The sequence below is a fragment of the Tupaia chinensis genome, unplaced genomic scaffold, assembly GCF_000334495.1.
Source record: "Tupaia chinensis unplaced genomic scaffold, TupChi_1.0 Scaffold000627_1, whole genome shotgun sequence".
In the NCBI taxonomy this organism is placed as follows: Eukaryota; Metazoa; Chordata; class Mammalia; order Scandentia; family Tupaiidae; genus Tupaia; species Tupaia belangeri.
In genome coordinates this window covers 6316928-6332959 of record NW_006160147.1, presented here as the reverse complement: position 1 = coordinate 6332959, position 16032 = coordinate 6316928, and the positions used below count along the sequence as shown (strand labels likewise).

The following is a 16032-nucleotide window of genomic DNA, read 5'->3' as shown; positions in this document are numbered from 1 at the left end:
TGCTGATGTTCTGCAGCGGGTGGAGGCAGCCCCTGCCCTGGTTCTCATTAGCAGAGGTCCAGCTCCCCAAGTCTGAGAGTCCCAGGTCCCTATGGGAACTGTGCCAGAGGGAGTGGAACAGCCAGGATATACTACTGTTGGATATTTTTGGGGTACTCTGAGACAGAAGGGCTATAGGGGCCAGTGGTTCTTCAAGCCAGCTTTCTCCTCTCCAAGCTGTCCTTCCTTCCCCACGCACAGCCCCGCACTGCCGACTCACAGGGAAACCTCAAAGCCCCCTTGACTATATCTCCCTTGAGTCATTTCATGTACCTTGTTTATTTTTATTCATAAGGTGGGATAGTTTATTCCCGGAAAAGGGAATCAGAGTCACAGACAAGGTGACTTGGTGAGATGAGCCCCCAAATGACAGTGTTATGGCCTAACTGGCAAGAAAGGAAGGAGGCAGCTCCATCTAAGTCCTATTGAAGAGGAGAGATAGTCAGGAGGCCAAGTTCAAGCCTAGGTTCTGAACCCAACTTTCCTGAGAGCCTGGGTCCGAACAGCAAGTCACCCAGGCAGCAAGGGACATCGACATGCTGCATCCCTGGTATCTCTCTGGGAATTATGACTGAACTGGTGACAGAACTTCTGGTGCTCACATCACAGGAAAGGAACATTGCCTCTCTGAGGGGGACAGGGGAGGTGGGAAGGGTCTCCAGCACCTTCTGCAGCATTTCTCCCTATACTCACCTACCCTCTGGCCCCGGGGTACACTGACTGCCAGCCCACCAGACACCCACCACCAGTGAGCACAGGGTTGGCCGAAGGGTTCTCCAGAATTGTCCAAGGACACAGAGGCTGCAGCTCTGCCCAGAGGTCCAATTTGGAAGAATCTAGTGGAGTCCTGATCTTGATAAAGTCCCCATGCCCTCTCCCTCCATCTTCCAACTTGCCTTTCTCATAGTGTCGTGAAAAGAACTTGACTATTTGTTCTACAGCTGTGTGTACAAGTTGTTCAAGGCCTTGGATATATTCCTGATGTCTCTGGGTCTCATTTTTCTCTCTGTAAAATAAAGATCTTAAAATAAGATACCCCAATATCTCTTCCAGTTCTAAAGCACAACGTTCCTCTGCCATCCGGGACTGAGTTCACTTCTGATTTCTTCCAACTTCAGATAACTATGGACCACCACGTTTGAACTTATACACTGAGTTCTGTTGGATCCCAGAGAGCTGCATTTTTACAATAGCCTAATCCGATCCCAGACAGAAGGCTTACACCTTGGGAGAACCTGATATATTCTGCCATTTCTTTTCCCCGTAGGTCAAAGCAAAGTGAGATAGTGAGTGTTTGGTGACTGAATTAGGGAATGACAAAATAAATGCTCCTTACTGATCGGAAGGCTAACAAAGATTTTTTTTAAATCCTGAAGTTATTTCTTCTTGGTCCTAACATGTGTCAAAGGATTTTTTTGCAGTACAATGTCAGACACATTTCTGTCTTTGATCCTCCCCCCTGCAGCCACCCCTAATCTCGGGCTCCTCCAAGCTCCCGCAGTTCTTCCTCTCTATCTGCCTTATCACTGCACACCCTGAATCAGCATTATTTATGTGCCTCCTTTATCTCCTCCTCCTTGACTGGAAGTTCCTGGAGGGCAAATTGCCTGTCCTGTTCATCACTATACCCCCTACAGGGTCTAGCACACCCGAGTGACAATAATAACACTGTCACAATTACAAAGCTTTTCTGGTTTACAAAGTGCCCCCCCCCACTCACACACACCCTCTATTCGGTGAGGTTGGTAGAGCAGATAATACTCCCTTGCGGATAATACTCCCTTTACCCCTGAGAACTGAAATTCACAGAGATGACGTGACTTGACCAAAGCCAGGCAGCTAGTGTGTTAAGGACACGTCTCAGATGATGATTTTTCTGTCTTGAATCCAAGTATTCTTTCTGATTTTTTTTTATTTTATTTTTGAATGTTTACATTTTATTCCTGATATAGAATGTGCACACATACATGAGAGAAAGAGAGAAACACCTTTAACAGTATCTCATCACTCTGTGATCCCCCTTTTCTAGCCTTTTAGTTCATGGGGATCTTGGGTGTGTGTGAGATGACCTGCACATTTTCAAGCTGACCCAGAGATCTGAACCCATAGTCAGTCATATGGCTTCCAATAATGCAGTTCAGTTTGTTACCCACTATGCCACCAGGCTGGGTCTGATCATTTTTTTAAATAAAAGGATTAATTAATTGATTATTTAAAGAACTGAAGGAGTAGCGTAAAATAGAAGATATTGTCAGAGTCCTAGAAAAGCTAAAAGGTGGAGAAACACACTTTATTCACCCAGATTGCAGGTGTCCATCGAAGTCCTTACACTTCCTGGGGGTGGGAGAAAGGCAAAGCTACTCCCACTGCCAAGGCCAACCTGCTTTGCTAATCCCACCTCCTTCTTACAGATTTTGACAGTGTCCGGACCACCTGAAGGAGGGACACGAGTGACCATCCACGGCGTGAATCTGGGTCTGGACTTTTCTGAGATCGCCCATCACGTGCAGGTGGCTGGGGTGCCCTGCACGCCCCTCCCAGGGGAATACATCATCGCTGAGCAGTGAGTCCACCCTGGCTGGCCCTTTTCCCATGGAAGCTTCCTGTTGCAGACTCCCCCACTTTCTGTGGGACTTTGCCAGGATTGGTCTCCCATAGCCACCTCCTCCCATGGTCCCTGCCCCAGATGCTGTCCCAGGGCACCTCTAGTATCCCACCCCTACCCTCAGAGGGTCCGGTTCTGTTTTAATCTCTGTTCTGTTACTCCTCTGGCATCAGGGCACTGGCGCCAAGTCCATATTCTTGGCCCAACAGCATGGCAAACTCAGGCTCCTCCTATGGCTGCCCGACCCCTCCACCCCAGCTCCCATTGGAATGCATCCCGCACGGTGGGCTGCGGGCAACAATTTGTTTGGTGCATGGGGCTCTGACAGCAGCTTAATCCGAGCAGGGCCTCCGCCGGAGCAAATTCATTTATTTCACTAAGGGAAATGTCAGCTGGAAATTAGAAAATAGGCATGTAGTGGCGGACAGGCGGACGGAGCTCCAGGAGTGACATATGTTCCAATTTGGGGTGTTCATTTGGCAGTGGCGGCCACTGTGGAGCTGGTGGGCAGGAGGTAGGCACGAAGCTGGGGTGGGCAGGAGGAAGAAGGGATGCTACCCCTCCGAAGGAGAAAGGCAGGGGAGCAGTCAGAGCATTCTGCACAGTTGGTCACGCAAAGTCAGGTCAAGCCATCCTGATTCCACTTGAGAACAGGGCTCTGCAAGGCATCCTAGGGCATGACCAGAGCATGACTTAGCCAGGTCCTTCTGCCCCTTCAGGTCCTCCCTCTGACCTCCCAGAGCAAGCCTTTATTTAGTACCAGTGGCATCATGTTGTCTTGTATCAGCACTTTTCAGTTACAGGAGAACTTTCTCCACCGTGATCTCGTTTTTAATTGGGAAGGGCCCTGAGAGAGGAATGTTGTTACCATCATTCTGCAGAGCAGGAGAGCACACCAGGCTCAAAGAAGTGAAATGACCTTCCGGGTTCACTCAGGGCATAAGGGCTGTGGCAGGATTAAAACTCAAGTCTCCCGACTCCTCAGCCAGGGCTCTTTTTTTTTCAGTGATGGGCAGGACTCTGGGACAAGAGTGGCCTGAAAACTCTGTGACTCATCAGCATGTGGCTTTGAGGTTCAGGAGCCATGATCCCAGTATGGCCCAGAGGAGGGTCAAGCCACAGCCAGGTGGATGTTAGACATGCATGCTCCTCACCCCAGGGAGCCCAGACTCAGGGCTGTGGGATGTTTGCTGGCCAGGAGAGGTGCAGGGGTTGACAGATGCCTCAGTTTCTTCTGACCTGATCCCTCCCTGATGACCTTATTCCTGCAAGGAGTGAGTCTTGGCAAAAAGGCTGGCTGGGCCCATAGAGGAGCAGGAGGGGGAAGAAGACAAATGACATAGTCATGCTTCTGAGCCAGAAGAGGAGGTAGAAGGGGGTGAGGCCGGAGCCAGGACTGCCTGCAGATGTCCTCGGCCAGTCTTTACAGAGCCCAGCACCCTGCCAGCCCGGCTGGGCACTCAGTCACATTGACCCCAAATGCCAGAGCAGAGACAGGTCTCCAACATACTGAGAAGCATCAAGACTTCAAAGGACAGAGCTTAGGACGACTGTCCTCTGAGAAGTGAGAAATCTTGCTTGAACAACTAGGCCTCACAATCCCATGAGACTTAGAATTGAATGTTGTTTTAGCCCTGGCTCCTCTACCCACCAGCCCTGAGACCTTACTAGCTATTTGGTTTCTCTGACCTTCATTGGCCTAACATGCTTATGCAAATGTAAGGGACTTTAGTTCTATTTTTTTTATTCAAATGTACAACTCACCCAGGGCCAAGATAAAAAGAGACCAAGAGAAACAGGAAGTGAGGATATGAAAAGAACCCCAGGGAGGTGAATGGTCTCCATGGGTTCCTACCCAGGCTGGTGGTTACCCTAGTAAAGCACCACCGTCATCTCCCAGGCATGGGGCAGGCAGGAGGCAGCGTGCAAATCCCGCACCTCGCTGGATGCAGCCCTGGTTTCCCGCCGTGTCAGCCTCATTACCACTCTGGAGGTTCAGAGTTTGTTAACATCATTAAAGCCTCCATCCCGGGCAGTGAGCAGCAGGCACCATCGTTACAGATGTCTGTGAGAGATGAATTTGGCTAAGCGAGCTCGGTGCAGAGTCCCGGGCACGGGCAGGATTAGCAGGCACGGTAATGATTCACCATATGCTTGTGCCGTGCCATCTATCACTCAGCAATTAGGTTAATGTTGGTTAAAGGGCCCCACTTAGTCCTGCAATCAGCACCCCACAGGTCTGTGGAGGGCTGGATGATTGAGTCGCAGGACTTTTTCCAGGCAATGGGATGCGGTTGAGGCTGCAGTTCAACCCCTCCTGGGACAGGGCTCTGCGTGAGACAGTCTTAGCTCAGGACCTGAGATCTCCTCCTTCCATCTGCTGCACCTGGGAACTTGGCCACGGCCAGATGGATGTTAGATGTGTGCGCTCCCCACCCCAGGGAGCAAGGCACCCTGTGGGTGAGGCTTTGGGAGGTGGTGTAGAATGGGAGTGAGGACACTGAGCCAGGTGCCAGGAGACTGAATGTCGGCCCTCCACAAAGCTACTGATGAGCAAGGTGACTTTGGGCAAGTCGCTTTTTTTCCTGACACTCTAATGTCTCATTTGGAGAATAAGTGTGTGTGAATAGATCATCTCTACAGCCGTTTGCATGGCCCTTAGGTTATCCAAAGCAGAAAACTATATGCCCCATGGAACCCACCACTCCCATCATAAGAACGCTTATCAGTGGCACTAAGGTGTTCCCAGAAGCTCCTTGTCAACCAGGAGTCAGGTGTTCAAATATCCAAGCTGGATAGTTATTTGGTCCAACTCCTCACTTTAGAAGGAGAAAATGTGGGCATCTCTGGCTACTGTCTCCTAACAGTACACAGGCCTCTCAGAGTCACCTGGGATGCAGGGAGGAGACAGGGGGGCAGGAAAGCCTAGGAACCCACACACAGAAACCTGCGACTTACACGGCCCAGAGGAGACAACCACCTATGGTTTTCTACAACCAAGAAGGTGAGAGTGACAGGTGAATAGAGTCTTAGGAACCCAGCTGGTGCTTTCTCACACCCCACGGCCAACCACCTCACTTCTATCATTGCTGCCATGTCCATAAGCTCGTCCCTCCCTGAAAGACAAACAGAGCATCCCACTCAATCCAGCAGCAGTAGAGTGATCACATGTGAGCTTGGGAGTCAGGCTGACCTGGATTTGAATCCGGACCCTGCCATGTACCACACATGTGGCTGCAGAGAAGTCACGTAGCATCTCTGAGCCTTAGTTTCCTTACCTGTGAGATGGAGAAGTAAGACCTGCCCTGTGGCAGAGCCTGGGGCTGACACCCTGTCTTACAGAGTGCCTGTACCACAGAGAATTGTAACTCTTATTAGGATAAACTATAGAGTCTGCTTTGGCATGACACTTTCCCTCAATATCACCCTCTTCACTCCCTGCAGCTGTCCTTGCTTCTTCCTTTAACTCCCTATGTCCCTGAGCTCAGAGAACAAATGCCTACAACACATACACTCGAGGCCTTTCCACCTTTCTTGTAGGATTCAAGGAATGAAAGGGAAGTAGAGTTAGGGAGAAGCATTTGAGTGTTGGTCTACCCAGCTGTCTGATTTCCTGAGATCTCGAATCCAACCCAGACCCTTCTCTATAGCCCACTGTCAACCACAGTGCTCTCTTACTCATTCTTTGTGCCAGAAGGGAGCTTGGCAGCACTGCCGAGGAAGGGGTCCCAGAGGCCAGCTCTGGGCCCTCACTGCAGCCCAGCCCCTGAGCCCCTACAGCAGGCCCTTCTGGGTGGAGCATTCGGAACCAGAACCACAGGTGTTTATCCCTGGACACTTACGCAGCAGCCATCTCTCCCCCATCTCTTTTCCCAGGTGCTTGACATGCAAAGTTTGTCTTCTGGGACATGAACTCTGAGCAAGAAAATGCTCTAGAGCAAACCAGTGTGCCAAGAAGCTCCAGCCTACTGTTAACTCCCTACACAGATGCCAAACAGGGCCATCCCAGGCTTCTCCTTGCCCATGGAGGAACATTCCAATGCTGCTATGGCCTTCACGTGTTCTCACATTACCTTTTCCCATAACTTCAAACCTAAGATAATTTCTTCGTCCTTTTCTTTCCGAGGATCGGTCCAGTCAAATGCCTAAGAGCAGTGATTGAGAAACAAGCCAGCCTGATTAGAGGAGAGGGAAAGGGACTCATACCTGCTTCTTCCCTTTCTCTCTCCTCCTCTCCTCCTTACTACCCTCAAAGGGCAGCTGATTTTGTTCCATAGTTCTTTGATACTGCAGGACCTGGTGTGCAGGAAAACAGGGACCCCAAACAGAAGATGTGAGGGCCCAGGGGACCAGCAGTTAGCGTAATGGCTATGTCGCTGAACTCCCATGTAGTCGACTGCAGTTCGAGTCCCAGACCTGGTGGCTTAAACTCACACCGGGTCTGTGTGCGTGCGTGCCCAAGATCCCAAGAGGAGAATGGAGGAGAAGGGATTGCAGTGTGGCCATCCCCCCTGGGGGGTGATTTCTCACTTTCTGTCTCTCTGTCTCTCTCTGTCTTTCTGGCGAGTGCACGTGCCCTATAGCGAAAACCTCTACCAAAAAAATAAATAAATAAATAAAAAAGATGCGAGGGCCCAGGAAGCAGCATGGGGGAGTCGGTACTCCAAGCAGGTAGCAACAGGATAATAACCACACATAGAACTTTAAATCGAGCTTCTCAAATGCTCTGCTAATGAGGTTTAAGGAGACAGTTACATGTCAAATACTAATTGATCATTGCTATCATGTTTACTTGGGTTCAAAATTAATTACTTTATTCATAGAGAAAGGGAAGTGAGACTGTTCTTCCATGTGCATTCAGTACGTTCTTGTTGAATCTAATATGCTAAACGTAATAAGACAGTTATTGCATGTTAAGTAAATATTCGCCAGGAGTGAAAGTACTTATTTGGGATTAACTGTTATGAAGGAGATGGAGATCGGAGGCATGCCGAGTGTGTGAGCATGCGGCGTATTTGCTTAATGCAAGTTTTATTACATCGAAATGAAATCTCTGTTTAGTTACCTTCCTTCCTAGAGAAGCTGTTGAGATAAGCATCGCTCGCTCCGTTAAACACGGATCTTCCCCACCGTGCCCGGATAATGCTGGGGATTAGTGGAGGGGGGGGGTCTGTTTTTCTGACTCCCCTTTAAGCAAACCTACCAAGGCCACCAGACTGCTCTGAACTGTAGATGGTGTTGGGAGGAAAGGAAAATCCTCTCCATTCCCAGATCCTTTCTTGGAGCTTGATAGGGCCCCTCCCACCCAACCCAGGCCCTATAATTCCAGGCAACAGGTAGCCCCAAGAACCTGATTTCTGCTGTCCCTCCTCTGTCTCCCAGCCGCCCACCTTTCTGGAAGGCTGCTGGGGCTCAGGCAGCCAGTATCTAAGTGTGCCTGTGAAACTGTTCGTGGGCACCCAGGAGGCTGACGCTGGGAGTATTGATCTGACTGCTCAAGAGAGAGCACCACGCCTCCTCCCTCCAGCTCTCCTGCTAGAGCGAGGTGTGACTTCCCACCCAGGGCCATACCACTGCTTTCCCCATCAGCTTAGTGCACTTGGCCCTTGATTAAGTCGGAGGCTGGCGTCTGCTGGCCTGATGGCCTAATGAACTTCTCTGCCTCTACCCCTGCACCTACTGCTACAGGACTCGCTCCTCTTGTGCTGGGAGCCCCTGTTTTGAGCTCTCACTATCTCACCAGATTATCTCTCCCTTTTTAAAACTCACTGCAGGCAATAAACCACAATGGAATCAGCTTGGCAAGCAGGCTCTCCCTGCTCTTTGAGGAAGAGTCGCAGTGTTGGCTAGTCACTTAGAGAGAGAACAGATGAAATAGCTGCTCCTAGATTTCCCTGTCGGATATCCCATTTATTTCAAAATACTTAGTACCTACCCAATGTGAGGCACCATGCCAGGCACTGGGGACTACAGGCTTGGTCCCAGAATTTGGCCACATAGAGGCATGCAGGGCTTTAGAGGTGATCTAATCCAAACCTCGTACCGTGTAGATGAAACTGAAGCCCAGAAAGGGGAAGCACTATACCCAAGCTCACACTGCTACATGAGTGGCCTAGCTGAGTCTTAGTCCAGCACTTGCTACAAGACTGAGATGAGTCTGCACTGCAACTGGGTGAGCGAGCCGGGCAGGGATGTGCTCTCGCCAAGCCTCTCACTGGAAGGTTTACTGTCTCCTCAGGATTGTCTGTGAGATGGGGCATGCCGTCGTGGGAACCACCTCTGGGCCAGTGCGCCTATGCATTGGCGAGTGTAAACCGGAGTTCATGACCAAGTCCCACCAGCAGTATACTTTTGTGGTGAGTACTGGGGCTAGGTGTCCAGCAAAAGCCCATCTTTGGAGCCAGCAGGTGGCATGATGGTTAAGGTGCTGGACTCCCACCTGGACATCCACGGTTGAAGTCCAATACCTTCCAGCTTACTTTCTTACTTTCCCTCTCTCTCTCTCTGTCTCTCTCTGGTGAGCACATGTGTCTTATAGCAAATTTTTAAAATAATAATAATAATTAATAAAATAAGTAACTCTTTAATAAATAAATCTGCTCCAGACTTCTCCCAGGAAAACCCCACACTCACTGCCAAGCCAGGCCCTACCACGTTTCTTGCCAACCACATAGGAGACCAGAAAAAGAAACTTGTGGCCTTGCCATCTTTCCAGGGCAGGTTGGACATGTGAGTTGCAAAGCTGTGGAGACTCGCAGTCCCAGAGGGCCACAGGTCAGAGTTCTAAATCAGGCAACATCAGACCTTCCTTAGAAAGTGGCTCCTAGATAGAGAGGGGCTGCCCTCTGTCCTGCCAGTGTGACACCTCCATCTAATTCCAGCCTAATGAGGACACATTGCCTGAGGGACCTAATTAAATGGGTCTATATTTATCCTCCTGCTTTGTTTTCTGCCAAAGATATTTTAAGTGGGAGTTGAGAAGAGTCGCTGAAATCTGGCAGGGGTGTGTGTGAGAGACGGGAACAAGAGAGCGTGGCATATGAGCCCGTCTCTCCGTGTCGATGTGTTACATGTGTTACACACACACACATGCCTGCAGACCCCTTCTTGCTCAGGCAATAGCTGGTAGAATCACAGAGGGTTTCTGGCACTAGCATCATACTGTAACTCGATAACTCACTTTCGCACCCTGGAGTCCACTGGGGCTATATTTATACAAATCAATAACTTGCTCCTGAGCCCTAGGGTCCCTTTTCTGACACTTCCCTACAGTGCCATATTGAGTATTCCATGAGAAAGCATTCACACTAGCAGATGGGGTCAAACCAGCCTTGCTAAGAGTTTTGAAAAATCACTATACCACAGAATTCTTTTCTCTCTAAAGCATTTGAGTGCCTGTTTTAGCTTTTCCGGCCTCTGCCTTCTCATCTTGGCATCTCTGCCGTTTTCTTCCCCCCTCTTTCTCAGAATGGAGAGGAGCATGGCCTATCTGCAGCCAACCTACTCCATCTCCTACTCGGGGCAGATGGGTTCTTGTGTGAGGAGCCGTCACAGAAGGACTAGAGGGAGACAAATGTAGACTGTCACAGCTGGGTGGGGCTTTAGAGATAAATTGACACAGGAGTGAACAGACTTCCAGAACACTCTCAAAACTTGTCACAGGGCTCACAGCTAGTGAGGGGCCAGTGTCCACTAGAATGCATGTCTGTGTCTGTGTAGTTGCTCAGTTAAATGCACTTTCCATTCCATTCCACTGTCCTAGAGGCAGAAGCAGTTCGTTTCTGAATTAGCTTGGCTGCCTGATGCATTTTAGGCTAGACATTTCTTTAAAGTATCAGGCTCAATTTTACAACTTAGTGAGCTTGCTGGAAAGTCTGAACCAATGACCACCCTCCCTCCCTCCATGAAGGTTGCAGAAGTAATGGCTAATGTTTACTGACAGCTCTCTGCACCAGACCCTGCTGTGCCCTTCACATGCTTAGGGAGGGACACAAGGACATATGCATGGGCCATTAATGGAGGACTTTAGCCTCTAGGTGGCCCGACCCAGACAGGGACGCTTTATTCAGTCCTATCGATTTTGTGACAAAAAAATCAGTACAGGCTCTAGATAGAGAAGCATTTTCAAATTGTTCTCAATTTGTAAACTAATTGATAGATTAGTCAGTGTCACCTCCGCTTTCCCTTCAGTGTATGAGCATGAGTCTCTCCGGGGAGTTAATTAATTCCAATACTGGCCCTTCTGCCTTCCCAGGGCATGCCCAGAGGCTCTTTTTAGAAAGGGTCTCAGCTCCAGGGTAAACAGAAGGAACACGTGGGATTACAAAGGGCAGGGAAAGCACTCTGCTTCCCCATGATGACAGTTGTTTCTTCTAGCCTTAGGTCTAGTTTTCCTCCATCCCTTTGAAGAAAAACCTAAGCTGTGATTATTTCTCTGCTTTCTTCCAAAGAACCCTTCTGTGCTGTCACTCAGCCCCATCCGAGGGCCAGAGTCCGGAGGCACCATGGTGACCATCACGGGCCACTACCTTGGGGCTGGGAGCAGCGTGGCAGTACACCTGGGCAACCAGACCTGCGAGTTCTATGGGTAAGATGCACCTGAAGGCCAACTGGAAGGTCGTACCTCTGGGGTGCATGCTGTGCCCATGTTCCTATAGAGCCCACATGTGTCCGTGCACAGGCCTGCTCCAGCCCTCCATGTTGTTGGCCACAGCCTAGACCCAAACATCATTCCCATCCCTGCACGAATATATGCCATGTAGTTCCCATCTCATGTGTCACAGGGGCTGGATACTTCTAGAAATGATTAGAAATGGGGCAAGTGGGTGGTATGGTGGTTAAAGCAGCAGGATCCCACATGGCTGACTATGCACTTTGAGTCCCAGACCCAGCAGCTTGAAAAGCACTCTGGGCATGTGTGTGTGTGCCCAAAATTCTGAGAGGAGAATGGAGGAGAAGGGATTGAAGCATGGCCATCCCTCTGTGGGGTGCTTTCTCTCACTCTCTCTGTGTCTCTCCCTGACTCTCTCAAGCCAGTGCATGTTCCCCATAGCAGAACTAATAAAGAAAAATAAAAGTAATTACAAGTGAGGTCCATAAGGATGCCAGGTGGAGAAGGCTCAGCTACCATCAGGATCAGGCATTCATTAAGTCCCCACTAATTACTCAGTAACTTGAGAAGCATGGAGGCTGCAGCAGGATCCCACATGGCTGACTATGCACTTTGAGTCCCAGACCCAGCAGCTTGAAAAGCACTCTGGGCATGTGTGTGTGTGCCCAAAATTCTGAGAGGAGAATGGAGGAGAAGGGATTGAAGCATGGCCATCCCTCTGTGGGGTGCTTTCTCTCACTCTCTCTGTGTCTCTCCCTGACTCTCTCAAGCCAGTGCATGTTCCCCATAGCAGAACTAATAAAGAAAAATAAAAGTAATTACAAGTGAGGTCCATAAGGATGCCAGGTGGAGAAGGCTCAGCTACCATCAGGATCAGGCATTCATTAAGTCCCCACTAATTACTCAGTAACTTGAGAAGCATGGAGGCTGCATGGTCTCAGTCGTTAGTCAGCACACAGGACATGCTGTGTCATGCTCAGGCATCGTCATAATGAATTGAACACCTACTGTCTGTCAGCCCTGGGGGTGTAGAGAATCCTGAGGGAATCTGGAAAGAAGCCAGGGATGAGAACCCCGTGTGCCTGGTATTAACTTGCTGATGATCCCCTCCTTGGACCATCATTTCCAGCAGGCGAGGACCGTGTGCTCACTGCACACGGTGTGTAGACACTGCAGTGTCTAGCAGGTGTTTGATGAATATTTGTTGATTGCCCAGCCAGACTCTGGATCTTCCTAGAAGAAAATAGTTGTTCCTCTCAAAACCCAAGAAGCCTATCCCTGCCCACATTCCCTGACCTCCTTCTCCAATTTGCTTCCTCCCGAATCCTATTTTTTAAGAATTGTTTTATTCAACTTTATGTATTTATTTTAATTTAACCAGAGAGGGACAGAGAGAGAGAGAGAGAAAGAAGGAAAGTGAGGTAGCAAGCCCCCAGGTCCAGGATTCGAACCACCGTAGGACATGTGGGAGTCCAGGGCCCTTCATCACCACACCACCTGCTGGCCCCCCTTTCCTAATCCTATTAGAGAGGGCTTTCAGGTCAAAGAGGACACTCACTGATACTAATGAGGGGTAGCTCCACAGCACAGAACCCTGAAGGACAGAGGAACACCCCCCCAGGGCCATACCCTCACACCAAGGAAAACCCTTTCAAGCCAGACGGCACCCCCTGGTGCCCACACCTTTCTTCTCAACGCTCCCGCTGTCTCCATTAGGAGGTCAATGAATGAGATCGTGTGTGTCTCACCCCCATCCTCCAATGGGCTGGGCCCAGTCCCTGTTTCCGTGAGTGTTGACCGAGCCCATGTGGATAACAACCTGCAGTTCGAGTACATAGATGATCCTCGAGTCCAGCGCATCGAGCCAGAGTGGAGCATTGCTGTATTTATTTTAATTTAACCAGAGAGGGACAGAGAGAGAGAGAGAGAAAGAAGGAAAGTGAGGTAGCAAGCCCCCAGGTCCAGGATTCGAACCACCGTAGGACATGTGGGAGTCCAGGGCCCTTCATCACCACACCACCTGCTGGCCCCCCTTTCCTAATCCTATTAGAGAGGGCTTTCAGGTCAAAGAGGACACTCACTGATACTAATGAGGGGTAGCTCCACAGCACAGAACCCTGAAGGACAGAGGAACACCCCCCCAGGGCCATACCCTCACACCAAGGAAAACCCTTTCAAGCCAGACGGCACCCCCTGGTGCCCACACCTTTCTTCTCAACGCTCCCGCTGTCTCCATTAGGAGGTCAATGAATGAGATCGTGTGTGTCTCACCCCCATCCTCCAATGGGCTGGGCCCAGTCCCTGTTTCCGTGAGTGTTGACCGAGCCCATGTGGATAACAACCTGCAGTTCGAGTACATAGATGATCCTCGAGTCCAGCGCATCGAGCCAGAGTGGAGCATTGCCAGGTGAGGCAGAGGGTGGGGGGAGGCATGTGGCATGCTCCCTGCAACCCAGGTGTGGCCTGTGAGCGGGATGCCAGTGGCTGAGGTTCATCCTGCCAGGTTTGAGGGAGCTTTACCTAACCCAGACTCTGCTTGTTCCCAGCGGCCACACCCCCCTGACCATCACAGGCTTCAACCTGGATGTCATTCAGGAACCAAGGATTCGAGTCAAGTTTAATGGCAAGGAATCTGTCAATGTGAGTAACGGCTGGTACCCCCAGCTCTTGGTCTGCATAGCACGTGTCTGTGTTTTGCAGAGTGCTAAGCTCTGGGTTATAGGTGCAGGAGCACCTGGGTACTAGAGAAGACTCTGAGCCCAAGACATGGCCCCAGATACCTGGACCTTATAGAGATGTTTATAATTATAGCATAGTGTCTAGTCAGAGGTAACACAGTATGTGGATACAATACTGGCTTCTGCACCATGATGCTGCTCTAGAGAGCTCCTATTCTGTGGCACTTTGAGGTCTGTAAGAAGCAGTGTTGGGTGGCGGAAGATATTCGGGCTCTCCATTCAGACATTTCTGCACTGGAAGCAGGACTCCACATCTCTTAGCTATACAACCATCACCAAGTCACTTAGCCGCTGACCCTCTCTCTACTCCTCAGCTGTGACTGGGGTGGAGAAGACTTGCCTCTCAGATTCATCACATGCCAGGCCACAGTTAGTACCAGGCTGGCACCCGATAAATGTCACTGCATACAAATAATTCCACCCTGCTTCCCAGATGATTGCTTTGAGCATTTTACTTTACCCCTTTGGGCAAAGCTATGTAATTTAATTATTTTCCATTATAGATTTTTTGTGATTTTTGTAAAGAAGTTCTCTGCATCACAAAGGAGAATGTCTGACTTGTTGGTGCAGATTTTTTGCCTTTGCTCTAGTGGCTCCATCTTACTCTCTGCAGCCTGTGTTTTCTGAAACTTTACTGTATTCATAATTACGGTCCAGCAGACACTATCGGGGCCATTACTTCTCATGTGAGTTACTATTAGCCCCACGTTGACCTTCCTGGGATTGGCCAGGTTCAGGGGGTGATGGGGAAAATGGTGTCATGTGTCCCCTCTCAGCACTAACGCATTCCCAGCATGCCTGAGGCATGTGGCCCTGGAAAGGTCTCAGGGATCATGTGGTCCATCCGCTTCGTTGTATAGCTGAGGAACCCAAGGCAGGAAAGAGTAAATAGCTTGTCCCTGACCCTAAGGGTGACTGGTGGCGGGACCAAGCCTGATCCCAAACACTCAGACTTTTCATAGCTAGACCACAGGGGATGCTGCTGGGCTTGACATTACCATCATGCTAGAGACATAGGACACCCGTAGGGCACCTTTAGTACCCACCATGGTTGCATCCCCCCAGGCCAGGTGAGCACGTGCCTCCTCTCCCAGGGTAGAACTTCATCCCTGGTAGAAGAGCCTGTGCCTCCAGTCCACGTCCAGACTGAAGGTAGTGTTCTCAGGAGCACACACATCACCTCTGCCAGGACTGGCCCAGCCACAGTGGCACAAGCGAAGATGCTGCTGCCCTGCAGGGTGAGGCCATATGGAAAGCCCAAGTTCAACTCCTGGCCCCATCCTAGAAAGCTGGGCACCATGGCGTATGCCTATAGTCCCAGAACTGGGGAAACTGAGCAGCAGAATTGCAACAGAGTGTGCCCCTGCCTTACCAAACAGAACAAAATGCCTCCAGGACCTAAAGGAGGTGGGTAAGGCTTGGGAATGAAGCCAGTGAACTCACACCCAGAGTGATTTTTTAAAAAGCAATTTAGATACGCACTTTAAGATGTAAGCCTTTTTACTACCCAGGAATGGCAAGAGCACAGTACAGTTTGTTGAACTCACGGATGAGATCCTAAGAGAAAAGGCATAGACCATGCGGGGGAGGGGGAAGAAGGGGGGGACCCCAGACATGAGGAAGCAGCAAGATCAGGCAGGAGGTGGGGAAGAGGGAAGAAACTGTACTGAGAACCCTTTCTGCCTGGGTAAGCAGGGTTAGGATCAGCTCATTCAAATAATGTCAGCAGGCCCTGGGGCATAGGGGCTGTGCACCAAGCCCTGAGGTGATTAGGGCACGTGATAGTGGTCAGGAGTATAAAGGAGGGCTTGAGGGTGCGATCTGGATTGGTCTGTTTGCATATGAAAGTCGCCCCAGAGGCAGCTGTTTGCCATCTCTAGTAAGTGGCCAGCCCTGGCAGGGACAGCCCGTCCCTAGACAGCAAGGCCCTGGATGTCAAAGCTTTGGATGATTAGGATGGGACAGGGAGGATTTGGAAGCATGAGGACCTCACTGACAAGACTGACCTCCAGAGGCTTCCAAAGGAGTCCCCCAGCAGC

The 16032-nt window shown here is 50.2% G+C and overlaps 1 protein-coding gene across 1 annotated transcript in view; it reads left to right on the top strand.

The window, feature by feature from the left end:
- Positions 1 to 16032, top strand: part of PLXNA2 (plexin A2) — a 228781-nt gene that overhangs the window by 188547 nt on the left and 24202 nt on the right. The window contains 5 exon segments of the mRNA XM_006159313.2: positions 2451 to 2602; positions 8883 to 9000; positions 11095 to 11231; positions 13495 to 13662; positions 13802 to 13895. Of these exon segments, the coding sequence (XP_006159375.1) occupies positions 2451 to 2602; positions 8883 to 9000; positions 11095 to 11231; positions 13495 to 13662; positions 13802 to 13895 (669 nt within the window).